This window comes from Rhamphochromis longiceps, linkage group LG7, assembly GCF_057381845.1.
Source record: "Rhamphochromis longiceps isolate RC_006_pf linkage group LG7, R_longiceps_female_GT1.1, whole genome shotgun sequence".
Taxonomy (NCBI): domain Eukaryota; kingdom Metazoa; phylum Chordata; class Actinopteri; order Cichliformes; family Cichlidae; genus Rhamphochromis; species Rhamphochromis longiceps.
In genome coordinates this window covers 61,042,715-61,069,264 of record NC_140563.1, presented here as the reverse complement: position 1 = coordinate 61,069,264, position 26,550 = coordinate 61,042,715, and the positions used below count along the sequence as shown (strand labels likewise).

Sequence of the window (26,550 nt, the reverse complement as noted above, 5' to 3'; positions counted from 1 at the left end):
TTATCACATCTAAATATGGATATGTGCATGTATTTTTCCATTTGTTCCCCTGCTAATATAAATGTAAGACTTAAAAATGTTGTAAATGGTTAGCAAATCTGCACCTCACCTCAAAGAACTCTCTTTAAGGTGTCAGGAGTGCTGCTGAGTGCATGACTACAGAGTGCTCAGCCATGTCTGATGAACTCCCTGGAGTGGTTGAGGTTAACAACTACAGATTTTTACATTTAAAAAAAATCTGCAAGTTTTGCATTTCAGAAGAGTTGGCTTAGTAGATGCTCCACTGTAGATCATATCTTAGAGACAAATTCCAGCTCTGAAAAAAGAAAGCAATGCAGAAGAGTCTTAAACCTGCATTCCTTATAATGGCCAGCAGGGAGCAACTGTTCTAGTTGCCTAATTTACAACCTCGGTAAACAGGTTCCTTTTTTTTTTTTTTTTTTTTTTTTAAATATACAACAGATGTTTATTTTGGACATGATGCTACCCATGTGAGTCATAACCTCGGGTAGGCTTTAGGGTGGGCCAACACTAATCGAAATTGCTAGCCCACGACTGCACAGGGTCCTCAGTTTCTTAGATCCACTTCGTAATCCTCGTCCTCTTATTCCAGGCCTCTTTTAGATAGTCTGCTGGCTCGGTGCTATATTGGCCAGTACTAGCATAAACACAACCTGTGACTGAACAGTCAACCGCCAAGCTGTATTGTGGGTAATTCTAAGAATGAAAAATGTTTTTCCATTGACTGACATTGTGCAGTTTCATAGATCAAACTGCTCTAAAAATAAAAAAATAAATAAAAAAAATAAATAATATATGAAATATGCATTATTGAAAAAGAAAAAAAAAAATCAGCAACTAATAAAATTATTAAAGTTAAAAGAAAGAATCGGGTCACTTTGATTATGCTTTTTAATTGATGAGATACAATTCTGTCAATGCTACTGTGCTGACCATGAGATCAGGAAGGATGTCATCAACAGAACGCCCAACCACAGTTCATTCATCATATAAAACCCAAAACAAAACATAAAAAGACTTCTTTTTAACAGATATGGGCAGGACTTATAAAACCATTGACAGAAAACTTAATCACCCTGTGGCTCTCATGCTGAAAGTATCAGCATCACTTCATGTGTCTGTGTGTGCGTTTCTGTTTGGATCTCCACTAACAGCTTTGTATTTGTACGTGTGTCTTGTATTTTAGTAAATGTGTTTGGGCTTGGCAAATTTAATAAATATAAAAGTCAAACACATTTCATTCATAAAGAAATGGGTCAAAGAAGAGAAACTGAAATGTGGACACTATGTCTGCAGGCATTGTTAGGACCATGTGTGTTTTATATCATGTGTAAACTGTTCAATGGTCCACAAATACATTAAAAACACCCCCAGCAGCTTCGAACAGACAGGAGGCACAAAAAATTTTTCTGCTTCCAAAAAATTCCTGGAGCAGGTTCACGTCCGCCAGGCTTCAGTCTAAAGACAGGCATATGTCTGCCTCAGCAGTTCATTAAGACTCCATGTAATTCCAAAGCTCCATCAACACAAGTTTTCCTTTTAATAGCATCTCAGTTTTACAGGTAAACCCAGCTGCAGTTCAACAATGCAGCTAAACTGTGGGGTTCTTCCCACTCGTCTGCTGCTGCTGCTGCTGGAGGTACGTGGGCCGTTTGATGCGGGGTTTCCTGCGCTTGGGTTTGCTCTTGGACTTTGTCAGCTGGACCACAAAAAAGGAGAGGACGACCATCGCTCCCAGGAAGGCAAACACGGGGATGGTCTGGCCCACTTCTTGGTTGTAGCGGCCAGGCATTATTCCTAAAAGGAATAAGAGGGCAGAGGTCACCACCTTTATTCTCACTCATTATTGTTTAAATAAAATGTTAGGTGATGTTGAAGTGATGAATGATTGTTGTCTGTGGAAGCTCTTTGACTAAAAGTATTTTAAACATTAGAAATCTTAGTACCACATTAGTATACAGTACTGAAAAAAGGAAATAGGTACAGAACTACTGAAAAATGCAAATATAAAACTAGTACTGAAATACAGAGTTTGTACAATTCCAGCAAGCCACCTTCATCCTTCAACATATCCTGAACTCTCTCAAACAACCTTTCCCATTTCTGTAAGTAGACTTCAGGAATTGTTCTCCAGGCTTCTTAAGGGACATTTAAAGCTCTTTTTCAGATGTTCGTTGCCTCAGCTCTCTGTGAAGATGATCTCACGGGACCTGGGGAGGCTGACCCATGACTGATTGTGCTCCATTGTGTCTTTTCTATTTAGGTATGTTTTTTTTTTACTGATTTGGCAGTGTGTTTGGGACCACTGTCATGCTAAGTAATGATTGCAAAGGGGATCAAATTGACGGTACTTTTTCAGTACTTATTTTTAAGCTCCCCAATAACACTGGCTGAAAAGCAGCCCCGAAATATGACAGTCTCTCCACCGTGTTTTACAGAAGGCTGTAGTCTTTCCTGACTTCCTACTTGCATACTATTATTATCTGTTGTTGATTTTCAGCACAATTCTTGTGCAATTGGGTATATGTCAGCCTTTTCTCCTTGTTTCCCCATCCCTAAAATGTTTTTTTGACAACTACCCTTCCATTGAGACCATTTCTGACGAGGCGTCGGCAAGCAGCAGATGGATCCACCAAAGGGCAAGATAATCAATTTCTTATGGACATGACTTTCAGGTACTGTTTTTCTGCTGTAGATGATCTAATAGGGCAGTAATTTATTTTGCTTTTTCCTCCACCAGCCAAACCATTTCATATCCACATTGTAAGTTACTATTGGACACTGCAAGCAACCCTGTAATGTATTTAACCCCTGTCATATGTCAGTCAACAGTATTTTTTTTTATTTATTTATTTTTTTTATTTCCACTGGTATCCATGTCATTTGCTCACGTCAGTTGAGAGAAGTTTGCATCATTAACAGTTACTTCATCTGTCATTCTTACCAACATCTAAACTTCACTGAAATTTCTCATTCTCTAGTCTCAACATTCAGGATAGATTTCTTCTGTGTGAACACCCGTGATTACGTCACATCGCTTGTCTCAATGAATTAATGAAAATCATTACCAGCTGCTGGAAGAAAGACGTTATTCTCCAACTTTATTTGCTGGTCTTTGGACACTTGCTTTGTTTCGCCTTTTGAGTCAAGCTTAATATTTAGTACCCTGAAGTGGATCTTCTGAGAAATTCATCTTTACATTGCAACAATCTGTGATGTGTGCTAGTTACATGCCAGACACAGTATAAAACCTTTGTGAAACAACAAGAAAAGGGCTGTAGCACTGCCCACGATGCTAAAAGAAAAGCCTTCCTTCTGCCAATGTAGATTCTAATGTTTCCTCATTTTTCAAAGCTCTCATCACATTTTACTAGACTCGTGTCTGAAGTCTTCTTTCTTTCCTGTTTCCTAATAATAGAAGCCACTGTTCATTATTTATTAGCCTGGAGTCCAACAGGATCAGGCAACTTTCAGCAGTTGTGTCAGAGCAATGCAGACACACCAGTCTAAATGCAAATCACGATGCACTAAATCAAGTTTTGACCTAACTGATGCTTTTCACAGGTATCTTAGTGCTAAAGGTGACGCTAGGTCTGCTGAACATCAAAGAGATGTTCAGTTCAAATAGCTCCGACTTTGGAAATTGTACTTTTTTTCCTTTTCTTTTTTTTAAACTGAGGACAGTCAGGGTGACCATGTATAGGGTGACTAGTCGTAAGAGTTGTACTTTTAAAACTGAAAGTGTTTTGTCTGTGTTTTAGGACAAGTCTCATGAATTTAAAAGAAATAAATAAATGTATCCTTATGAGTTTCATTAATGTTCTTTTCAAGATAAAAGCTGCATTTTAAAAATTTTGCTTATGTCTTACCTCCAGGGATGTCCCAGGCCCCGCTCTCTCCAGGTGACAGAGGCCTGACCTGGGGACGGTATGCCCTCACGTTAGGCAGAGCCACTTTGTCCAGGTCCACAGAGAGAAGCTTCTGGTGCTTCCATAGATTACTGGGAGCACAAAAAAAAAACAAAAACAAAGGAGTTTGAGAAACTGAATCCAAACACATGTCTGTGTTTTGCTTGCCTTCCTCATTCTTAAGTTCATATTTACACTTGTTCTATTTGGTGACAGGAAAGAGAGCAAATCCACGTTTGACTGTTCAAATGAGCTGCTTCAAAGCATCACTGTGACAGTTAAATCTGGCCCCCCACCCCCCGCTGGGCTCTTTCTGTATACAGTGATGTGAGGAGGAAAAATGATGAAAATGTTGACAGCAACATGCTCAGAAGGAAAACTAGACTGTGATATTCTCTAGACTATCTGAAAAACATGACAAGAAAGAATTCAGCATGAGCTAATGCAGCTGTCAAAATAAAATGAAATAAAATACAAAGAAAATAAAGTCTGAGTGACAAGTGAGCACTGGGACATGCAGTTTCATTGACCAGAGAATTTAGTTGCTTGAGGAACCTACCTGGGGGCTGTCTCGTTGACTGGCTGAGGCTTTGCCCATGACAGATGGGGACAGGCCGGTAGTGGGCGGGGCTTCGGATCTCCGAGATGGGCCTCTAAAACCTTGGAGTACCGGTAGAGATGGTTCCCTAAAGGCAGTTGCAGAAAGAGAAAAAGCAGAGTACCAAAAACGTCAAGTAAAACATCTACTCATATTACAGATGTAGTGCGAGAGCCTTGAGGTCACTTGTAGAGCTGGAGCAAAAAACCTTGAACTTTGAAAATGTCCCAACGAGTCCTATTGTAAGACTGTTGATATAGCAAATCAAACAACTCCAAACAAGATCAGCTTTTAATCTGTCTATCACTGATTTTACATCCAAGGAGTTTTCATGTTTGTAAATTTCAGCCAGTGGTGAATCATAGCATAAAGCAGGCGTGACTCTATAATAAGAGGCTTCGAAAAGCACGACTGAAGCTTGATTTAGACATGCACATGAAATCTGCATCCTGTTCTTTCATCCCTATACGGCATCCTTCCACACCATTCAAGTTGTTGTTGTATGCATTTATCGGGAAGTGCACGTTGGGTTGCACAAATTTTAGGGTGTAGGGTTACAATTGGGTCATGGCATAAGTCAGCGGTCCCCAACCCCCGGGCCATGGACCAGTCCGTGAGTCGTTTGGTACCAGGCTGTGAGAGTTGAGGCTCGGGTGTGAAAATTATGGTTTTCGCGGAGGGGTGGGGGGGTTATCGTTAACTCAGTTTCTCTGGTCTTTTCCTGTGTTGTAGTTGTGTCTTATTTTTTAAGAAATATTTACGTGTTACCATAGCGACCAGAGAGCATTAACGGGCAGAGAGGAGAATGTTACTCTCAATGTTGTTGGCGCATTTCAGGAGAACGCTGCTAATAAAGTTTCACAATTACACAGTGAATTCGCGTTTATTATTATTTTTACAAAATACCACAGTTTTTGTCCTGGTCGTATCATTTTATTTTGTTGCATTTATCCGTGACACCTTAATGGCCAGTCCGTGAAAATATTTTCTAAAACGGTCCGTGGCGCAAAAAGATTTGGGGACCGCTGGCGTAAGTTACGACCAAGATCTGAAGCAGAAGTATAAATCATGTCTGAGATGTTTAAGGGTGAGGGTTTTCTGGTGTTATGTGATTATTTAACATGCAGTATAGTATTAAAGCACTAGAAATCTAAATTAAGTGATTTTAAATGGCGTAAGTCACGTAATTAAAATAAACTGTATGGTTCTTCTACGTATGTGACGTAGCTATCTGTCAAGACAATGTAGAGGTAAACCCAGAATCTACAACACATATGGCTAATGCTCAAGACGAGAAAAATTTAACAGAGTAGAAACCATCTCAGTATAGTATGCAGGCCTTGTCCCTCCTCACCTTCCAGTCTCTGTGGCAGTGGGTGCTCGGCACCTGTGGGAGGTGCCACTCTGCTGTGTGAATGGCTGAGGCTTGGCGGGGTCATACTGTAGGAAGTATACTGAAGCAGAGCATCTAGCAGCCAGAAGCAGTCTGTGAAATATACATTTAAATAATTAGCAAGTAAGTAAATTTTTCTCTCTGTACCTGTGCAAAAACACACAGAGGAGCTACCTTTCTGCCTGTGACTGTCATCTATACAGTTTGAATCTCCGTACAGAGCGATACGACCTCCCCCATCAGAAGGCGTTTGGTACAGTCCGAGGATGGGAACACCCTCCACCACTGCGGTCTCTTGCTTCAACACTTCCAGACCTGTGAAAACACACACAGAGTGTTACATCTGAACTAAAGACACACAGATTAAAAAGTGGCCTGTCAGCTAGCATGGCTGTTGGCCAACATTAAACCAGGTTAAACACTCTTAAAGGGGTGCTGGCACCTTGGTCCTTTAGGTTCTTGGCAATCACTATTCCATCTTCTGGGAAACGAGCAATACTGCAGCCAGAGGCGTAGTACACTGAGTGAAAGAAAAAAGACAAAATAAGCTTTATCTTCAATAAAAAATGTAACAAATATATGAAATAAAATGTAATTTAAACAAATACATGTGTGAAAATTAAAAGTATGCTTTTATGTCTTACTGTCATGATCAGCTAAGGTGAAGTCCCCCTCGTACAGGCCGTCACTGAAAGCCATCCCCCACACTGAGATCAAGTCGTTCAGAGCTGGTATGTTAGCGCCCCCTGTGTCCGGCATCCACCACTGCCTAGAGGTTGCATAAAGAAAATCACACCACAATCATTAAATTAAGGCAAGAAAAAAATTAAAAAAAAAAAAAAATCCCACATGGTTATGAGAAGGTTAAACAAACTATATTTTCAACTTAACAAGCAGAGGACTGATCTAAGAAAATAAGAAGCCACATGAAAAAAAACAACTTTGAGAACAATTAATCAAAAACCAGTTTAACTAAAATCTTCTCCAAGTTGCAAATATCTTTCATAAAATAATAGTAATGCTAAAAAAAAATACTTTAAATATCAATACAGAGAAAACTTTACATTGGCAGATTATTTCATAAAAACAAGAATTGCTTTTTAGGTTCCCTGTACAGTCTTCTGGGTTGTTTTGCCCAGAAAAGGCAGCTGTGAATGAAGCTCTCACATGAACCAATGCCATTCAATTAAAACTGAATTACTCAACATAATATTTGGAAGCCGCAAAGCCTATATTTAACGGAGTTAAAGACTTTTAATCCTGCGGATACTGAGTGACAGCTTGGGTAGGATATAACGGGAGTAGAAATCACTGGTGAGTAATTGTAATCTCTGCATGACGACTCAAGAAGTCGTATGATGTACAGACTGAGGATGCATAGATGCAGATTAAAAGAAACTGTGATACAGTACAGTACCCAACAGAATTTCCCATGCAGTCATTATATGACATGAAGCAGCTGTTTAATCAGTGAAGTGTGCAGGTGGAACAGAAATAGAAAAAACATGCATAGAGATTCTCAAATGAGAGAAATCAGTCAGAGTGTAACTGACTGATGCAAAATATTTTTTCCGCACAAGTCATTCTATTAAGCAAAATTAATCCAAACCACTCTGCGCCAATTATCAGCCTTTTCTGCAATTATTAAGGGTGTAGAGCTGCTCTAGACTGATGCACTGCATCCCCTTACAAATGTTTTTCCATTAATTGTTTTCAAAAAGTTGACAGCAGTTTATGTCAAATGTATTAAAACATTTGATGTTTACAGAGGAATCTACCACTTTCTACAACTGATGATTTTTCCTCGCTGCTGTGAACTGGCACCATCCTGGTGAAGCACATTAACTGTATCTCATTTACCAGCATTCAAAAGCTCCCACATTTGTGTTTTTGCACAGAACAAGACATAAAACAAAACACTACATCAAAAGAATGAAATTTAAACTACCAGCAATGACTAACAATCATTTTTGTCATGTGCAAAATTGTGTTCACTGCCAGAAAATCCAACAAAATTCACGTGTCAGGGATTCTGTTAAATTCACAGCTGAGCAACAAAAGTAAAAGCCGCGCATAAATTTATTTACAAAACAGAAGCCCGTATATATTCTCTTATCTCAATCATCACTGTCATACCACTGAGTTTAATACCTGGTGTTTTCGTCGTAGAACTTGACCTTCCTCATGACAGAAGTGTTGTACCAGTCGCTGAAGATAATGAGCGACAGACCGTTGTCGATGTCTCTCCTCAGCTTGGTGATCTCCTCAGGAAAATACTCCTCCTCGCTGTCTACCATCAAGAGTGTGCCTGAAGGGACACATGAGCAAATAATCCTTTAGTTTGTCATCTTTTTCTAAACCATAAACAATGAACACTTGGGGAGAAAAGCCTCTAACGACTGCCTGGAGCTCCATTGTTTGGGAGTAGAAACATTCTCATTTTGTTGTGCGATTTTTAGTCTCTGTGTTCGTACCATACTGACTGGCATCAAAGCACGTGATGGGAGCTCCCAGCACCTCAACAAAGTACCCCATACTTCTGAGGTGCTGGTACATGTCCCTGAAGTTAGTGTGGATGTGGTCCCCATTCCTGAAAACACAGAATACTAATCAAAAGCACAGAAAAGGAAAACTAAAAAGATTCAGTGAAAAGACTTTATTTGAACACACGAACCAGTCTAATGGGTCATTTTTCATGCGGAGGTTGTCGCGAGGAAAGTAGCCAGGAGGGTAGCGCAGGTTGTGGTACTGATCCCAAAGCACCCTCTTACTGCGTGGAGGCGTCGGCACGATCTTTACCTTGATGGGCAGTTTGACTGTGGAGGTCAATTCCCCTCCAACCTCCGACTGCAAAGAGTGAAAAAGATCAGGAAGGCCGATGAGTAATGTCTGTAGAGCAGTGATTAGTTATTAAAAAAAATTAATAATCTGAGATCATGTAAATAACTTCTATGTAATTACTAAATATACACTTGAAGTAACACATCTGGTAAAAGATACCCGAGCTCATATTAGTTTAAGAAAACAGACAAAGAGGTTGGCAACCGCTGCTCTAAAGCTACTTAGAAGACAGCACAGTGACTCACGTCATTCTCTGCAGGTGATGCCACTGTGACCATCACATGACCTTGTGCAATCCCTTCCCATGACGCTGCTTTCTTGGCCACAGAGATGGACACAGCCAAGTATCCAGCCCACGGCCACAATACCGGTGAATATGAGATGGCCACATCGATGTTGTCGCCGTTCTGAGGAAGGTAAGGCTGCCAGATGGGCTAAACAGAAGGGAGAAACTTTTAAGTCGGCTTAGAAAACCATTAGATCATCGTGATGTCAAATCCTGGTGAGTTGTGATACAACTTTCCTTCACTTATTATGCTAAAGCACTTCAGCGCCATTTATTTACAGGAAATGCAAGCCTGTGTGGGGATTCTTTGCTTACTTTGTCCACAACTCTGCCGGTGACACCCATGCCGTTGAGAATAGTCACATTGACAATGGTGGGCATTCCTCCATAGTAGATGGGCTGAGAGCAATAAGGCCACATGTATGGGCACTCTGTTAAGTCGATGTAGCTGGGAGAAAGACTGGGAGGAGAAAAGCACAAATTCTAAACAAGGGTATACAAGAACTAGTTACTAAAACAAAATATTATAAAATAATAAATTTTAAAAAAAGCACATTCCCAAAGACTGTATGTTTAATGTCACTGTCCCCCAGTACTTTTCTACAGAAAAACAGAAAGTTTGACTGGGGTCATGCCATGTTAGCTCGACTCCAGCAGACTAATTTGGATATTGGGATCCAATCATGGTGCAGAGAAAATTGAGGTGATGTCAGCCCTTATTAAATGTAAAAGCTAAATAATATATAAAGCATCTCAGATCAATTTGAGGCATGCTGGAAATTCTGCTGCTCAAAAATTAAGCCAATGCAAAAAAAATAAATAAATAAAGATGCTTCAGTTATAAAAGAGAATAAATCCCCACAGACTCTAAAGTTAAAATGAACAACTTCAACAATGAAATTAGTGGTACAAAAAAAAACAACCAACCAATCAAAAAAACCCGTTCAATATACATTTAATATAGAACATTTTTTAAAAACACATCAACAGTCAACTAATATGTTTTTTTATGTGGTACAGCCTATCCAAGAAATCTCTGCTCCAGTTTTGTTGAATGAAATTCGACTATTTCAAAATCCAGATGGCGACAGCCCAAATGATCATATTAGTGGAATGGACCTGACGCAGTCTGATATTTAATAACGGATCAATGTAAGGGTTCAACTTCGGTCTGCAGAAGTGGAGTTTGAGACAGATTTGAGACAGTCCCCCTTGTGGGACTAATAAAGGAATATCAATATCAATATCAATAAAGGAAGACTCAGCCAAATATTGACCCACCTTTGACTATGAAAACTGAAATAGCAGACTAAGTCTACCTCTGTCCTTCAGGACGGAGCAAGCTCCAAACTTTCAGGAGCCTCACTGCAAGCCAACTGCCAGTATTTGATACTCTGTAGACTGAATGTCAGTCATGCAGTTCTTCAAAAAGCGACTAAAATTCTGCCAGTGTGAGCCAGTCCTTTTCCTCCCAAGAGTGAAGGCTGTGACAACACTGGGTTGGCCTCCTTTAGTGTTATGTAATTGTTTTTCATACGCCTACAAGCGTGGGAAAATATTTATGTACACTAAAATGAAGCTGAACAGACTCCTTGTTGCTGTGTGTGAACGGGCTGTGAATCCATTAACTCCTCTTCGTCGGTGCTCATTTTTACATTTACCTGGCCTGAGGTCTGTAGCTGTTGAGGATCTGGTAGGCTCTGATCAGGTCTAGTTTCCCGTGGCCTTGTTCAAACATGTTGACCCCAGGCAGTCTACGAGCTGAGGCAATCAAAGCCTGCTTCATGGAGGCTGGGTTCACCAACTCCCGGTTGAGGACAGTGCTGCAGGACAGAAGAGGACAGGCTGTGTTTCTGTGAATCTGCTGGTGTCACATTCCTAAGCTTCAAATTCAGGACACTGCTGGAGGAGAGATGAGGGATGGGTTGGTGTGTGTAGCAGTGCGTCTGTCTTGTCTGGGAGAAAGGGAGGGATGACTGCTGTCAACAAGGGGAGGATGATGTTTGATATCAGCAATATGAGCTCACAAATGGGTTCAGTTACAGCTCAACAACACGAGGACACAGTGAAACGGGGACACATTTCACTGCTGGCTCATGTAAGATTACAAAACCATGGTTATTAAACCAGATTTCACTTCAGTATTATGTCCCTGTAACCTCTGATGTCAACCATCTCTAATGGCACATTTGCTTCTCAGTATCATCACTTCAGCTACAACAGACGAGCCTCAGAGAGCTCCACACATCATGTAAGAGTAATCACAGAATCTAATGACTGTCCTGGCACCAGAAGGCATGCTTTCATGACTCGATTACCTGAGAACATTACTCCATTTTTTTTTTGTTTTTTTTCCCCCCATACTATAAAGAACCGAATGGCCTCCTCATTAACTAGCCAGCTTGATCTGTTCTTGATGAGAATACTCTGCATCTGTACCTGCTCTGTGCACGCTGACTTTTGCTGTTGCAAAAGACTTTCATTACACATACCTCTGTCTGCTCATATGGCATTATGACACTGGAGGTAATTAAACCTCATCAAACTTTAGTCTTACACTACTAGTAACTTCTGGTGTCATCCTACGCTGATAAGAATCTCATTTAAACCTTCAGTACAAAAAAGGGGAAGTTTTTAAATATCATCCATTTAGTTACAAGTGAGGGTTAAATTGGCTAATATGACTGACAGTGACCTGTCTGCTAGGCCTCCAAAGTGACCCTTGCCACCATGTTTGTGCTATTTTAATTGATATAATATATGGGACGGCCCATCTCAGAAGTGCTTCTGTGTTGGTGAGTCTAATTCTAGTATTTATTAGCCTCCTATCTAGCGCAAATTAACAGGTAACCATATCTGTGCATTACTCCCATACAGTTTATGAATGTAATGTGACAAAGCTTGCCAGCTTAGCTGATAATTCAGCACTTCAGTCTCATACACATAATCTTAAATTTTTACTCAAAACCCCCCACAAAAAACAGCATGGTAGCAACTAGCATTAACCACAAGAGCTCGAAATGCTCTTGTGGTTAATCACTGTAAAAGTACCTTTGGCTTGGTTTTTGAAAACCAAGCCAAAGGTACTTTACAGTGATCTTCAAAGAGTTACAAGATTGAAGGTGAATGTCTTGATGCATGCTCAATCATCCAGGAAAGTAAATACCAAAAGGTTGATTCTATTACACTAAAACCAGATGAACAGAATCAACCTTTTGAGATTGAAGGTGAAGCTTATATTATCGGACAATTTTGTTTTAATTTAACCTGCTGTGCTGCATGCTGCCTATTATGTCTCTACATATCATGTTAACTGTGCAGACTCTGACTGTGTGCACAGATGGATATGCAGGTGGTTAGTTCAGCTGGCACACTGTGCCTGATATAGATCCCTAATGCAGTTAGCAAAATAAGAGGAGCCATCTGGAATAACCAGACTATAAAAAACTTTAATCTGAATCATTTTATCGTAAAAGTTTGGGGGGTTTTTTTTAGCACTCTTCATCCCAATACAAGTTGTTTTGGGCAAGATTTCTCTGTTATCTTTAACATGTATGTCTTTAACTTAGGGGCTGTTATTAAGGCTAATAGAACTAAGAAAGTCAGATTAAGAAAGCCAGTAAAATACCTCAGGTTCATACAGTATAGCATAATGAGTTTATCAAACTCACCTGGCCAGGAGTGTGACAGCACCAGCCACCACAGGAGAAGCCACACTGGTGCCAGACAGAGAGCGGCATCCCTCCTTCATCCCTGAGCCCCTAACACCAGAACCGTAGGTGACGATATCAGGCTTCACTCTGCCATAACCCCCGGGCAGCTCCTGAACACAAATGGGAAACAGATGCAGAACATGGTTGGATGAAAAGCAGCTCAAAACTGCTGCAAGCCTGAGTAACTGGGGGAAGACACAGAAGAAAATATTCTCAATGGTCAGCCAATTCAAATATTTTGATCTTTCCACTTAACAATAGAGGCCAGTATCAGAGAGTACAAAAAAAGTACACATATTGAGACAATCTGCTCATGCTGTATCAACACAGTTTTGAGGACAGCAACCTAAGCATAGCTAGTTTCCACTGTGCCTTTAGAGAGCTATGAAGTGCTCTTCTCTGCTCACTTACTGTATACATCTCACTCACACACCACCTGTTTGCTAGAGAGCGAGGCCTAAAGCTATAATTCTAAATTTGAAAGGGCTGTTTTTCATGAGCTTAAACTTATGTTTCAGTTTATGTCATTACGCCTACTCGTTGAAGTCAGCAAGGCAATTTAAAGCCAGTCTCTCAAAGCTCAACTACTGTTTAAAATATGAGCGTCAGCTTAGATTTTACATGCAATTACTATTATGAAAGTCAAACAACAGCAAAAAACAAACACTGAAGCAGAGACCGAAAGTAGGGGGGAAAAGCCTGTCATTTTGGGTGTTTTTGATTCATGTGGGAGTGAGAGCCTCGTTATGCTCGGCTGGCGCTGATAGAAGGGGCACAGAACATCACTGAATCGGTGAATGAAGTCTTAATCAGATCCTAAAGCAGATGTCTGCTTTTGCCTATGGCTGATAAAAAAAAAAAAGAGAGTGTGTGTGAGAGAGAGAGAGACACTCTACAGTAAGTGGATGATGGGATGTGGATGAGGGATCAGAAGGTTACCACATGGTTGGCCAGCTCAAAAAGCAGAGGGCAGATCTCAGAAGTAGATGTCTGCCAAGATGACAGTGTGTGTCAGAGTGTGTATTCTAGGTGTATTTTCTTGCAGCAACTCACCCAGGTGGTCATGCCTCTCGAAGAAAACCTGGCAATGTTGTCCTCAAAGTCAATCCCCCCAACCCCGATCACATCCATCTGGTCTGCTGGGTTATTCAGGGTGCTGAGAAAGATCAGTTTAATTTAGTGTAAAATAAAAAAAAAAAATTTTAACTGACAGTTTCCAAAATGTAATATTAGGACTTGCTTTGCTTGTTTAGTGATTTTTATGTAGTGACAAAAGAAATGTTAAATAAGGTAATAAAAACTTGTTAGGGTAAGTAAGCATTTTCTTGCAATTAAACACAGACGAACAGGAACAGAAAAAGTCTTTTATAGTGACTATACTCCAATGTGAGGCAAGTATCTATTTACACTAATGGTGCTATGATGTGGAAAATGCTGGATTTCAGTGGAACCATGTGCACTTTTAACCACAACACTGGAGTAGAAGTGAAACTAAACTAAGACTCTTCTGCTCATCCCTGTTAATGCACACGATGAACCCTGTAAGCATGCGTGCTGCCGTTATAGCAATATTAGCATACCCATACAAAGGTCCATCGTTGCCAATGGCAGAAACCATGATCACTCTGTTGGCAGTCAGCTCCCAAACCTGCAGTCAAACATGCAAAGAGAAAAATGGAGTGTGTGAGGTTTAACAGCACATAACGCATAAGGTCAGATTGTATTTTGATAGCTGCTTTGATCATTTGGGAAGCCTCATCCTACACATGTTTATGGGAACATATTTATGTGCATTACTAAACTGTAGCTTATAAACTCTTATTGTGTGTGGCAGCTAACCTGTGAAGAAAAGCTACATACTGATCATTCATATCTCCTCATCGGGGCAAATTCTTACGAATGACTAATTAAATTACCGTGTTGTGCCATGTGCATAGTAAGTAACTTGTTATTGTGACTTGTCACAGACTGTTCCTACCATCAGGTCAAGATATTTAAGTGTAAAACATGTGAAATTGAGGAGCAATTTTTTGGACAAGTGTTGCTACTGAAATATGGGGAAAGAGTTTAGCACCTTCTCAAAAACAATCATCTTTTTCAAAGCAACTCAAAATGCAGGACAACACATAATCGTGCAAGTTAATCTGCCATCATAAACTCAGACTTTTGGCATGTTGCAAGTGATCTGTTATCAAGTCTGAGGTACCCAGATTACTAAAACAACTTTTAGAGAGCAGTGACCAGGGTTCATACTCAGACATGAAGCTGACAAGTTCAGGGGTGCATGTCTAAAAGGAGCTTTAATTAGTTAACATGAATGCACAGCAGAGGATGACTGATTGTTTAAAAGGTTTCAGAGACAGAGCTGTTTCCCATTATATTCAGTACATAATTCACATCTTGCCCTTTAATCAAGAAAGAGCGTTTGATCTTGTAACAACAAAACAGATGTTAGTCTATTCAGCACTTATTGTGAAGGTTGACATATTGTTTTTGTAATTATCAGTGAGCACTGAAAATTTGAAAGAGCAGTCCCAATGTTGTCATGCATGCGTTTATGTGCCTGGTTTGACCCGTTTGAGCTTACAATTGACCTGGCTATTGCTCATTGGCTTATTAGAGCATTGTCAAACAAACTTTATGTGTAACATAAAGGAAGAAAGACTGGGGACTATTTTTATATTTAGACAAATTTTAAACCATGTGGTCGCATTTTCGATCAACCTGGTTATTTTAGAGACAACTTTCCTGTGCTTTGCATTCTTATTTAATTAAGCAACTATGTTTCTAAGTTAAACCCCGAAGTGTGCATCACCTTATCAACAAAGGGGTGGTCCATGAAGTCAGGTCCTCCAATGCTGAGGTTCAGAACATCGATCTTCTTTAGGATGGCGTAGTTAAAAGCATCAAGGAACCACGAGGTGTACGAAACCTAGTACGTGGGGAGGGACAAATACATTTTATAGTATAAATGAATTTTACAGCAACGCACTCCAACACCAGCAGTGCATTGTATATTGTATGTACCTGGTTGTTGGTAAAAACTCTGAAAATGTGCAGCTCTGAGTCGGGAGCAAAACCCTGACACTCCCTCATACTAGCTATCACTCCTGCTACGAATGTACCATGGCCCAGACCTGAAAAACAGGATAAGCAGTTTATAATAATCTTTCTTTGTCTCTTCCACAGACAGAAAGTTTGTGACTTTTAATATTACATTATTTGAAAAAATAAAATGCAGTCCATTAGTTATTGTAAATGCAGTGACATTACTATTAACCAATAGCACAGATGGATGAATCATTACCATTATTAATGACCAAGCTCTCCTAAAGCCACTCTAGAAGCAAGTCTGGCAACTTGGCAGCATTCTTTAAACACCTCCAGGCACTTATGACTTGTTAAAAATTATGTACAACATTTGTTGACTTCGCACCATTAAAAAGGCCTAAAAGGTTGTTTTTTTTCCCCCCTGGAAATTACACTTTTACAACCACCTTTGCTTCGCTGTTATGTGAAATTCACCATAATATTTATTGATCCTCACCATCATCCAGTGTCTTCTCATTAGTCCAGTTGGTCCTTTCTTTAACATTCTTAAAATGTGGATGCTTCTCACTCAGGCCTGTATCAAACACTGCCACCTTAACACCAGAACCTGCACACATAAAAGAGATTTAAACAATTTTATTTAATTGCTTTGTTGACCTATATGATTTCTGAAATAAAGTTTAAAAGCAATAGTTAAAAGATCCTTCATTTTATGATATTTTGTAGCAGATGCGCGTAAAAGCAGAGACTCAGTCAGTGGGCCCTTTCTTACCGGTGTGTCCCATCTGCCAGAGTACATCTGCCTGCAGGATCTGGGCGACATGGCGGGGAATGGCCCGCAGCAGACGTCTGCTGGAGTGCCGTCCGGTAGCATGCCAGAAACCCGAGCCGAGTGAGAGGCTGGTTCGTCTGAAAGGGCGGGATGATTGCCACGACTGCCATTTTTGGGTCCCACGGGTGGCATTGCAGGGTGCAGCAGGTTCAGGTGCTGTTGGGACAGAACACAATTGAGACAAACTATCATTCACTCTGCTGTAAAGCCACATTAGGACAAGAATTGAGGCCTCCCTTCATTAAAACACCGCGTCACTGCCATCGCCTTCAGCCCCCCCACTGCAGACAGCACAGTCAGGCTTATCATGTTCTGATGCTTCATTGGAAGTAATTTCTTTACATCTGGCTTCAATCCCCCTTTCTTCTTACATCTATTAGCTGAGAGGCTGATCACAGCAGCCTAATTTAAGCCAATCTTTTCGCAATGTGAATCACATGGACAAAACCAATTATCAGTGGGTCATCACGATGCATGAGCAGTGCCCTGCAGGGCTTTTTATCCCTGTGAAGTAGAAGAGTACAGAGTTGATTTCTTTTTTTTCTTATCTTTTCTTTTTAATGAATTATTTCAGTAGGTTTCACAGATTCAAACTGTGAGTTAGAGAAATGTGCACTTTTATTTAATAAGACCAGGTTTTTTTTTTTCCCTTTTTAAAGAGTTGTTCTCTCAGTCAGGAGCTGCTAAATTTTCATTAAACTACACAAAACCACTTTTCTGAAATAAATGTTTAAAATTATTACCGTTTTACTGGGTAGCCTCACCTAAAAACAACCAGTGGTGATCTGAGGGGTGCACCATGAAGCAAAATAAATGGCTTTGTGAGCTATGCTGATCTAATAGTCAGTTTTTCTGTGTCCTGAAGGTGGTTTAGCTAAATCACAGTAATAAGTAAGGCTATGTTTCCAGTTTATAGTTAGTTTAGAAATCTTAGAAATTAACAGCAGCATCAAGATCAAGGCGGTTTTCTGCAGAAAGTTGATAATCATACCCAACGATACCCATCAACTCCAACTGGGGTTTTAGGTTTTGTTGAACCAGCTTAGGCAAGGAAAGCCTGGCTGTGTCGAAGACTAAAGTATACCCCTCAGGCCTTTTGTGTTACTGTGTCATTTTTCTGGTTTAACGGGTGCTTTTAATACAGACTAACATTACAATGCAAAAAAAATCACACAGTGTAGTCCAACAATTCTCATCTCCTTTCAAGGAAGTGATCTCTTTCCACCAACCCACATCCGAACAGCCTTTAACTTTGTCCAGTGTTTTTGACACAATCAATTTTTATTTTTTTTTAAGTTAACAATGACTTTGCCTTAGTCCATTGTGCAGGAGCACTGTGAGAGCGAGGGAGTACATATGGAGAGACAGTGAGAGAGGAGCTGCAAACTTTAGCACGATTACACCGAGAAATGTTTTATGTTTCACGTCATCAAACTGTATCGATATTATGAAAATAGATTAGGATTTATCCATTCCTACAGCCCATTCAGTTAAAAGCCACATTTAACCACAGAGGCTGTATTCTATACATTTTAAGCACTTTATTTGTCTCATTCAATTTAGAATCACCAGTTAACTTCACATGCACCAGCAACTGCAAGACTTTTTTTGGTTTTTCTTTTTGATTTGAGGCAAATACTTTCCAATAATTGTCTCATTTAAGTCTTGAATTTTATGCTTGCATATGGCATACAGTTATTGATTGTATTTAGTTAATTTTTTGCCTGTCCCATCAAGCTCCTGATCAGTTTTAACATGTGATAACGACGCTTTACTGCTTCCCAGATGACTCAGTTTTAATTTTGATTAACATATTCCTCAAACAGCTGCATGCCTTTTTAGTTTATCAAACTTTATTTGCAGCTGAAAGTACCTTTCATCTTTCAAACATGTTTGTGCTTCACAGATGACTGAAAAAGATGCTAAAGATAACTGAATTCGGGTTTCTAGTAGGGCTGGGCCATATCATACCGTTCACGGTAATACCGGTATAATGTTGGGCAACGATAAGAAAATGAAATATTGCGATAGAATATGGGTAAAACACGCATGTGCAGTGCCTTTGTTTTCATACGCACATGGCGGAAAAAGCATGGCGGCGACGGAGAATGAGAAGGGCGAAAGCGGATCGTTGAATGAAACGGATGAACCAGAATTGTTTTGTAAAAATGCTGCAACTTCAGTGTGGAACTGGTTTAGCTTTTGTCCGTCAGATACACAACAAAGCACTATTTTTGGTAGCGCATGCTAGCGGGCCGTCGTTATTACCGTGTTTTTTGGAAAATACGGCACACTTAAAATCAGCCTTTGATTTTTCTGAAAGTCGACAGTGCCCCTTATAATCCCGTGTGCCTTATGTATGAATTCTGGTTGTGTTTACTGACCTCAAAACGATTTTATGTACACGGCGCTCGAAAACCTGTCAAATGTTTTAGTACGACTTTGCTGAGCTACGAACCCGCACCGCTTGATGGATTGTCGGAGCATTACGGCTATTGTAGGCAGGAGCCTCGCGAAGTGATATGTACTGCACTTCAACATAATATTACCGTATTGTGGCAGGAGCCTCATGTTGAAGCACAGCACACTTCACAATATTACCGTATTGTGTGTGTATAACCTCTTTTTAAGTTTTGTGGATATTATACATGGTTATGCTGAGGATATGTCGGCCAATTTCCACTGGAAATGCCTTTTGGTCAAACTGTCAGCGAGGAATTTGCTTTTGCACTGTTAAATTTTTATTTAACTTTAATGCACATAAAAAACAGCTGCTTGTTCAAGTGAAAATACATTGATCGGGTTTTTTGCACTAATTAAGTTGTGGTAAAGTAATTTGTCTAGTGTCAATTATATCGTCAGTTCTATCGTTATCGAAAATTTTCAAATGTATATCGTGATAAATATTTTTGGTCATATCTGCGCTAGTTTCCTTGATATCTAAAACTGTAATCGCCACTAGTTGACCATTTTCAATAATAAGAAGTTGCACTACAAGGTCACTCCATACTGAAGCATCTGTTTATGCAGCCTGGGGGCACACTCAAGTCTTTCATCCAGTGCCAGGCTCAGGGCGTGCAGGCAAGCCCCACCACACTGACTCACCTACTGCCTCAAATGGTGAACAAACAGACTTTCTCTGTTCTTCCTCCCATCCCCCAACACCTCATGCACACACACACACACACACACACACACACACACACACACACACACACACACACACACACACACACACACACACACACACACACACACAGAGAGAGAAAGAGTCCAGTTTCTACACCCTGAAATTGGCCTGCACTTCAAATAAAGATATCAAATCCTGTTTAGCACCACTAAAACAGTGGAGGTAGAAAAGCATCCCATGACTGAACAAACAAAGACATTCTGTGAAATTCAGCAGCTAAACAGCTTTCTGTATCAGTACAGACGTGCCAACCTTAGAAACACTGATCCCTTTTCCCCACACAATAACACCATATTGGCAGACTTACAGGGAATGTATTTGAGCGTGCGGAATACTTTTCGCTGCGGCGTCACCCTCTTGATGTAAGGGTGGTCCTCCAAGGTCAGCAGGCTCCTGGGGGAAGCTTGCCGGATGTGGAGCAGTTCAAAGTCGCTCGGGAAGTCCGAAGCTGGGTTTTCTCTTGGAACAATGTGCCACTCCAGTGCGCCATCCCCAGCACCTTGCAAGGCTCTGCTGATGTACAGGCTGCGAGCTTTGGCTGAGAAATACCCTGTAAATGCTACTATGTACTCTGTAGAGAGAGAAGACAATACTGTAAAGAACAGATAGAATACGAGATCCACAACTAGGAAGCGTACATTCAGGAGAGAGACATCTTTTTAGACCACCTATCCATGGAGCGGTGTGAAAACCAATACAAATACAACCTTTCCACTGTGACCAAACACTACATTAAGACATTAGTGGCAAAGCAAACATGTATCTTGTTAGTTAATATGAATAATTTGGTCAGAAATGAACAGTTGATTAAGAAATACATTAAAAGCACTCTCTGCTTTCTAAGTGGTCTGACAAAAAATGGTTTTAAATTTCAATGTTTATGTGGACCACAATTTTAGAAGGACAAAGGATATCAAGTGGCACAAAATACAATATCTGGATTATGTAACTACACAGTTACTGATCCATTTGTGCTTTAAGAAAATTGAATGGATGAGGTTGCAACAAAGGAATGAAGGACATGAATGGATGCAATTCATGCTCATACATGCCACAAACTGACTTTTGAAATTATTGTGAAAAACGCGTGCGATAACTTCCTTGTTGTGTTTTCTCTACTCTATTATTAGTCTTATTACAAAAAACAAGGGATGGTCCACTATTGAATAAGAAATTGAATTGAAACGGTTAGATTTAAATCTTAGCAATGGCTGCAAAATAAAGTTGTAGTGTTTTCTCTAGCCAGCTTCCCGATGGACTCAAGTGAGTAATTAAAAGTAAGCATGAAAGCTCTGTCCGTATAGAAGATTACTTTACACTTCATTACTTTCCCCAAAAAAAACAGATAATATCACTTGCAATCCCAAATATGAAGCCACACTATCAGAAGTGGGTAGCTAGCTTGGCTTCACCAAAAGTAAAGAAATCAACCCAACAGTAAATCTACAGCACACCAATAAATTTGTCATAAGTAGTTTGATTAAATGGGACAAATACAGCATGTTAAAGACAGCAGATCTTTGTTTTACAGGAGTCACAGCTGTGCTTTGCTCCTTCTTTGCCAAATGAATAACGTCTTCTGAAGTCTTGTGTAGGGCTGTGCAATATGACAAAATCAAAACATCTATCGTTTCATTTAGCTATCGTTTGTCCATGCAAAATACAGTGTCTGGATGGCCACCATGCAAGCACAGAGAATACCAGCATGGCCAGTGAAGATGAGGCAGAACCAAGTAGCTCCAAACAAAAGGACCAGTCAAATCAAATCGAGGACCTAAACGAGGGGCTACCTCTGTAGCATGGATATGGTTTGGTTATGAAAAGTCTGACATGGACCAGAAAACTATACTATCCAAATTATGCCGCAACCACGGACTTAAACACAACAAACCTCTTCTACCACCTACGCAAGAGCCAGGTGAAAGTGTATGAAGAGCGTTTACAGATGAAAGAAGATATGATGTGACTCCTGAAGGAGAGCCGTCAGCTGCTCAAAATAAACCTTAGACTCAAACGTTAGAACAGGCTTTTCCCCGCAGCACACCATGCAATAAATACTCACAAAGAAAATGGCGGCCGTTACAGCTTATATCTAAAAATATATTGTTTCATGCATCGTTCAACACTCGTCTCCAGGTACACGGACGCCCAGCTTAAAACACTTCACACAAGTCGAGTTGCCCGAAGTTCACTGAATTACAGAAAATGCACCATTTTGTGACACATATCGTTATCCGGATGAGATTTTGGTCATATCTCACAGCCCTAGTCTTGTGCTACGAAGACTTCAGGAGATATAAATCTTCTCTCTAATACTCAACAAGAAGGGTAAAAAGCCCCTTTCATTAATGAGTACAAACTATTCCACTTGACTCTACTGTGTAAGAGACAGTTCTGTGATTTTCCACATGTATCAAAGACTTCATCCAGCTAATAAGCACATCTTAAAACAGAGTTCTTCGCATCCATGACTGAGCCACATCATTTCACTGACATGTTGACATGCGTCTTCATTATGAAAAACACTGCACATTCACTTATCTTATTTCTAGGAACAGCTGCAGAGACTAATAATAGCAATTTTTTTCACATCCCTTAAAGCAAAATGTATGAAAATAATGAAGAAACATGTCACTGAGTGCAATGGAGTGACTTAGAGATGTCATTTTAATAGGCTTTGGATAAACCTACCATACTTGTTTTAAACACTGTATTCCCCATCTGATAAAATTACATTGAAACCACATCATCAAGAATAATTTCTTACCATGTTCCACCACTTTGGTGGAGAACTCCAGTTTGAGGGTTAACTGGGAACAGTTTGTGACAGACTGTGAGGAGAGGGCATCTATTTTGGGGGTGTGGTCTGAAGTAGATTCGGCTCCTCCCTCCCCATCCATCCCCACCACAGGCAGGAAGCCTGCAATCAGCCCCAAAAGCATGGAGACCCATGCAGAAAGGAGGAGCATTTTGAGTTGTGAAGTAGTGTTAACCATTAGTTTGACTGAGCTCTTTGTAACTGTGGGAACAGCCAACCGGCTGGTTAAGAGTCAGCAGGTGTTGGAACAGAGCATTTCAGGTCCACAGTTCCACAAATGAGTCCATAATGCAAGTGACCTGAGCAGCTAGATTAATTTCTTTCTGCGTTTTCTCTCCATGGTGGCGGTCCAGGGTGGCGGTTCAGCAGCACTGTCCGAGTAGGAACAAAGATGCCATGTTGATAACTGGGAGAAGTGGACAATTATCCAGAGCTGTGGATGTTTGGGAGGAGAGCTGGAGCAGTGAAACGGAAAGTGCTGCTGGATTTCTTCTACAATCTCTTGTTTTTCTGTGTAAGACAAGGAGGGAAAAAAACAAAAGCAGTAGGTCAGACAAAAGATTGTCACATTTAAATAAAATTACAACACAAAACAACTAGAAGGTACTCAGAACAACTTGAAAACTTCCCATTAGACCAGCAGTAATAATACCAGCTGCTGAGATTAATAGTGAATTGATTTTGTGGCCCTGCAGACATATGTAATCATATGCCTATTACTTTCACAGCTGTGGCTGTTTAACAATCTGCATTTGATGGCAGAAATCCAAGACTTAAAACTGTGCACATGAACACTGTCAACATACTAACAACAACACTAGAAACCTTAAAATTTAAGATTGTCACCTGATTATCTCATCTTAATTTACATGTGGTGATGTGTTAGTTATACATGGAAACACAGCCTTTAAACAGAAAAAAAGTTTAAAGCAGTGCAGCAATGTCTGCCAACAAATATGCAATGCAGATATGACAATAGCTACATGTGCTGAATCTATTCAGTTGCTCTTGATCTTTTTCTGTGTATAAATGTAAATATTCAATGCAAATCCTGCAAGTCCTGTGTTTTTTTAATCATTTATTTTTCTACTTCTACCATACCAGCGTTTAATAAAACGAACACATCATGCAGTGCTCAGAGAAAGGAGTGTTTAACCTGCTGTGTGCAAAGGGGAAGGAAGGGAGGTGTTCTATGTAACTACAAAGGGGGCATAAACGCCTGTTCATTATTTAGCCACTCGTGAAGAGTTTGAGGCAAATGTGCAGCTATGCAGAGAACAATATGTGGTGAGCCTGTCAGGGATGGTTCTATTGTCGGACTGTAATTAATATTAAATACTCCTATCCCAAGAGAAAGACATGTTAAAACCTCCAAACCTCCACATTTCTAAAAAATTTATGAAGCTGTCAGCTTGCATACCACAAGTTGGTTGGACTTTCTAAAAAAAAGAAAGTTGACAAAAGTAGATTTGCACGAGTGTGTAGTGTAAACAAGTGTGAATTATATTCACATTCATGGTGCACTTGTGGTGGCGATACCCAATTATCCTTACCTTTAAGTATCAAATCACTTAAGCATAACTTAAACCATCTGCTTCTCCTGGCGACACACACACTTCTCTATAAAGACCACTTATAAGCATTACTCTGTCTCACTGGTGAATGAACACAGCTCATAGACTGTCAATGCACTGCTGTAATTAGAATTCATATGAATGTTATTTTGACAAATAATCCACCTAAACACATCCACTGCTCCTCAGCAGCAGCTGCCACCCCAAATAGGAAAATGTTTCCCTAAAAAACTCAGAAAATGCTCAGGAATGATTTTAAAACAACAAATAAAGCTGTGATTATAGTGACATTAAAGATATATGGGAATTTGTTCACTGTGTGACAACATGCAAACTTGTACAAGAAGCCTGCAACTTTTTTAAAGTTCACTTTAAGTACCATCTTGCTCATAATATCTATGAAGTTGGTCAATGATCGGAGTGCAGGGAGTGAATTGTTATACTAGGTCAAGCATACAATAAATATGGTTCTTTTTAACCTAGACATTCCTATGTGATCCCAGGAGGATGCAAAATTATAATTACAGTCAACCCAGATTTAGTTTCCTATAATTTATATTGTAAAAGAGATAAACACATCCCACTGTTCTCTTTACTTTCATCATCTGTGTGCAGTTACACAAAACCATACAAGTACTTCTGATATGGTTGTACACATGTGTTGGGGGTGTAAATAAAAGTCTGCGGCTGGTCTACTCTCACAGGAGGAGGGCCAGTCACTAGTTCCGGCTCAGGGCAGGAACTCTACATGTAGGAGACAACATAAACGTTGAACCTACCCTAAACGACTACTGGTTTAGATGCAGCGCTGTAAAAATAGTCCCACCACTGGTTAGGGCTGGGCTGTAAAAGCCAAGCTGGGACCACTTGTGTCAACATGACATCAAGCCACAAAAAATGGCATCGAGCCTCCAGGCACAGATTAGTAGGTAGAGCGCACCCCCACCCCAATTAGTGTAAAGATAAGAAATACACAGCAGTGTTATAAGTTAGTGATATTTAGTGTAAACCAGGCAAGATACTGAAAACAGTTGTGGGAGTTTTGGAGGTTACCTGCAGCAGTTGTTTGGATAGGAATGTAAATACCTTGAGATCCCAACGTTGAGGTAAAGATTCATTTTGCAATATGTAGAGATCCATGAACTAACCAAACACGCTACAAAGCACACTACAAACACACACGCTCTAAAATCCAGAGTATACAGTAGACAGTACACAATAGCTGCAGTGTCTGCGGGATTAAGCTATAATTTCTCGACCTTACGTTAAATAGCATTTTACTCTATTTTTTCTATCGCGACACTACATTTACATTAATACACTACTGTAATCCTACATTAATAAAACTTAAAACACAAGCAATTTTGTTAACTAGGCCATAAACAAAGTAAAGCTGTATCAAACGACTGTATCATAATAAATACAGCAAGCATCAGCAGACATATACTGTAGGCGGAATATCTCCAAGAAGGACAATCATTTTACGGGCAGTAATTTAACGTAAAGGAACGGGTAAACATTCCGCTATCTGAAACTGTTTTCTGTAAACAAGAAAACATGCTAATAGATTTTTTCAGACCAAGCGGTCTATCACATGTAAATCGCTAGCTAGCTAGCTTGGTGTTATTATGCAGCGCCAGCTGGTAGCTTGTCTGATAAATATACTCACACAACACAGTTAAATCCCAGGCTTCACATTTATCTGGTGGTCCGTGTCGTTTGATGTCCTTGTGTTGATGTCTCGACGTCTACTCGCTTGTTAATTTTACGTCCCCTCGAACAAAAGCTAGCTGCAAACTCACTACAGCCGCAGACCACTGACGTCTGGCTTTCACGGGATGCCAGACTGTTATTCTTATCCTGCTTAACCTCCGGTCACATTTAGCCCTTTTATACATTTAAGATGGATAAAACGCTGTACTGCCACATATTTTGCGTCGATATGGAACTCAAATAATTATACTGCCATCGAAAGTGCATTCTTTCCTGCATCCTGTATCATGATATGCGGCACTTTTTAATATCAAACCTGGCAACCCAAAGGGCCTCGCTTTAGTCCATTCTTCCCGGCCATGCTGCGTTTTTGCCAGCAGTGGGAGTTGTTCACCATCGAAAAACAATAGTAAATAGGGCAGATAATGTAGCAGCATGGTGCTGTATCAGTACATGCTCTAATACGCTTATTTCCCTCACCTTTCTGTGAATAAACTGCTGTATTTATTCTTAAGTTAGGATTTTATTTAGTTGGTTATGTTGATGCTTTGTGAGCACTCTTGAAAATATTTAGACATTTAAAATGTACTGTTTTCATTGTTTTTAATTGTA

General features: G+C 40.0%; 1 protein-coding gene across 1 annotated transcript; it reads right to left on the bottom strand.

Annotated features, from left to right (window-relative positions):
* Positions 1–898: 898 nt before the first annotated feature.
* mbtps1 (membrane-bound transcription factor peptidase, site 1) lies at positions 899–26,075 on the bottom strand. Its single transcript, XM_085414688.1, has 23 exons — positions 25,895–26,075; positions 22,601–23,161; positions 20,141–20,404; positions 16,584–16,799; positions 16,308–16,418; positions 15,788–15,897; positions 15,576–15,692; positions 14,341–14,408; positions 13,814–13,916; positions 12,719–12,870; positions 10,709–10,870; positions 9,363–9,507; positions 9,007–9,195; positions 8,595–8,767; positions 8,395–8,510; positions 8,072–8,228; positions 6,565–6,689; positions 6,363–6,440; positions 6,095–6,235; positions 5,882–6,013; positions 4,489–4,615; positions 3,891–4,021; positions 899–1,818 (listed from the first exon to the last, which is right to left on the bottom strand). Exons 2-23 carry the CDS (start codon positions 22,827–22,829, stop codon positions 1,613–1,615), a joined length of 3,252 nt encoding a protein of 1,083 aa, XP_085270814.1. The 5' UTR covers positions 22,830–23,161; positions 25,895–26,075; the 3' UTR covers positions 899–1,612.
* Between the last annotated feature and the right edge of the window lie 475 nt (positions 26,076–26,550).

What these genes read in the sequence shown, in the direction of transcription:
- mbtps1 (XM_085414688.1), bottom strand. Translation starts at nt 22,829, where the DNA reads ATGGTTAACACTACTTCACAACTCAAAATGCTCCTCCTTTCTGCATGG. An exon ending in CTTTGATGCCAGTCAGTATG is followed by an intron (nt 8,229 to 8,394) that starts GTACGAACACAG and finishes GTGTCCCTTCAG; the next exon opens with GCACACTCTTGATGGTAGAC. An exon ending in ACTGCCACAGAGACTGGAAG is followed by an intron (nt 4,616 to 5,881) that starts GTGAGGAGGGAC and finishes AACTGCCTTTAG; the next exon opens with GGAACCATCTCTACCGGTAC.